Source organism: Seriola lalandi, unplaced genomic scaffold (assembly GCF_002814215.2).
Source record: "Seriola lalandi dorsalis isolate HSWRI2012SDOR001 ecotype SW California unplaced genomic scaffold, Sedor1 jcf7180002050004, whole genome shotgun sequence".
NCBI classification, from domain to species: domain Eukaryota; kingdom Metazoa; phylum Chordata; class Actinopteri; order Carangiformes; family Carangidae; genus Seriola; species Seriola lalandi.
In genome coordinates this window covers 9965-10962 of record NW_019520557.1, presented here as the reverse complement: position 1 = coordinate 10962, position 998 = coordinate 9965, and the positions used below count along the sequence as shown (strand labels likewise).

General features: G+C 43.4%; 1 protein-coding gene across 5 annotated transcripts in view; it reads left to right on the top strand.

The window, feature by feature from the left end:
- LOC111649128 (GRAM domain-containing protein 2B-like) overlaps positions 1-998 on the top strand; it is a 13689-nt gene that overhangs the window by 3391 nt on the left and 9300 nt on the right. Inside the window, exon 1 of one of the 5 annotated variants that reach the window (XM_023398890.2) lies at positions 599-812. The exons of 2 other annotated variants lie outside the window; for them this stretch is intronic. In XM_023398890.2, the coding sequence (XP_023254658.1) occupies positions 721-812 (92 nt within the window). In that variant the 5' untranslated portion in view covers positions 599-720. Of the gene's footprint in view, positions 1-598; positions 813-998 lie in introns of those variants that run through there. 2 more of the 5 variants (XM_087171864.1, XM_087171865.1) reach the window with 2 other exon arrangements.

The following is a 998-nucleotide window of genomic DNA, read 5'->3' as shown; positions in this document are numbered from 1 at the left end:
TGTAAATAATTTCATTGTCAAAATATGGTTTTAAGATCTCAGTTATAATAGTTTATGTTTTGCTCACGGCTCCTTTTCCTAAGTCAGGTCAGTGTGAAGAGAGGATTAGTTCCCTGGACTGTTATTGTAGAGAACTATAGTCAGTGAGAAGTGATGCAACAGGTGTTTTCTCTACCTGACCCTCCGGTTCTGCATTACTCTATACAGTAAAAAATAAATAGATGATCACATCTGTATCAGCAAAGGGAAACTGATCAGATGTCATCGTGTTCAGGCAATGAAAGGTAAAAAAAAAAGTGAAAAAAGAGAAGAGAGTTTTGTTCCTGTGTAAACTGAGACGCAGAGAGCCTCATGGGAAAACGACGTGTTCCCACTGACACTAAATATCTCAACATGTTCTGTCTGCCCAGACTTCAACACAACACACTAAGACAAGTTTTAAAGTCTACAGCAGCGAAGAACAGAGCAAAAATGAAACTTTACTCTCCAAACAAAGCTGGGTAAAATGTCACTGATCAAAGGTTTAAATAAACACACACACACACATACGCCACCCTGTCCTGCCGTGTGATTGGCTGTGACATGTGAGACCAGGAGGCCCAGCAGACACTCCCACAGGCAGGTGAAGGCGTAGAGGATCAGGCTGCAGGGTCAGTTCACCTCGCGGTTCTCACGGCAGCTCTCAGCAGGACGGCCGCTCGGTAGAAAGCGTTGAGCGTGATGACAGAACAGTGTGTGAACCAGCAGACGTCCCAGGACGACGGCAGGAAGTGTAACAGAAGAACCGCGAAGCACGAGGAGAAGGATTATCAGTGAGTGTCTGACTACAAACAGGGTCAAAGGGAAGATGTATAGATTATATAGAAACACAGATAATGTTGCTGAATGTACAGCTGGTTGTAACAGCTGTGTTTTTATCAGTAGCAGTGTTGCAGCAGTTGTATTGTCGATCGTTGATTAGTCAACTGGCAGAAAGTTAAGCAACAATAACTTTGATA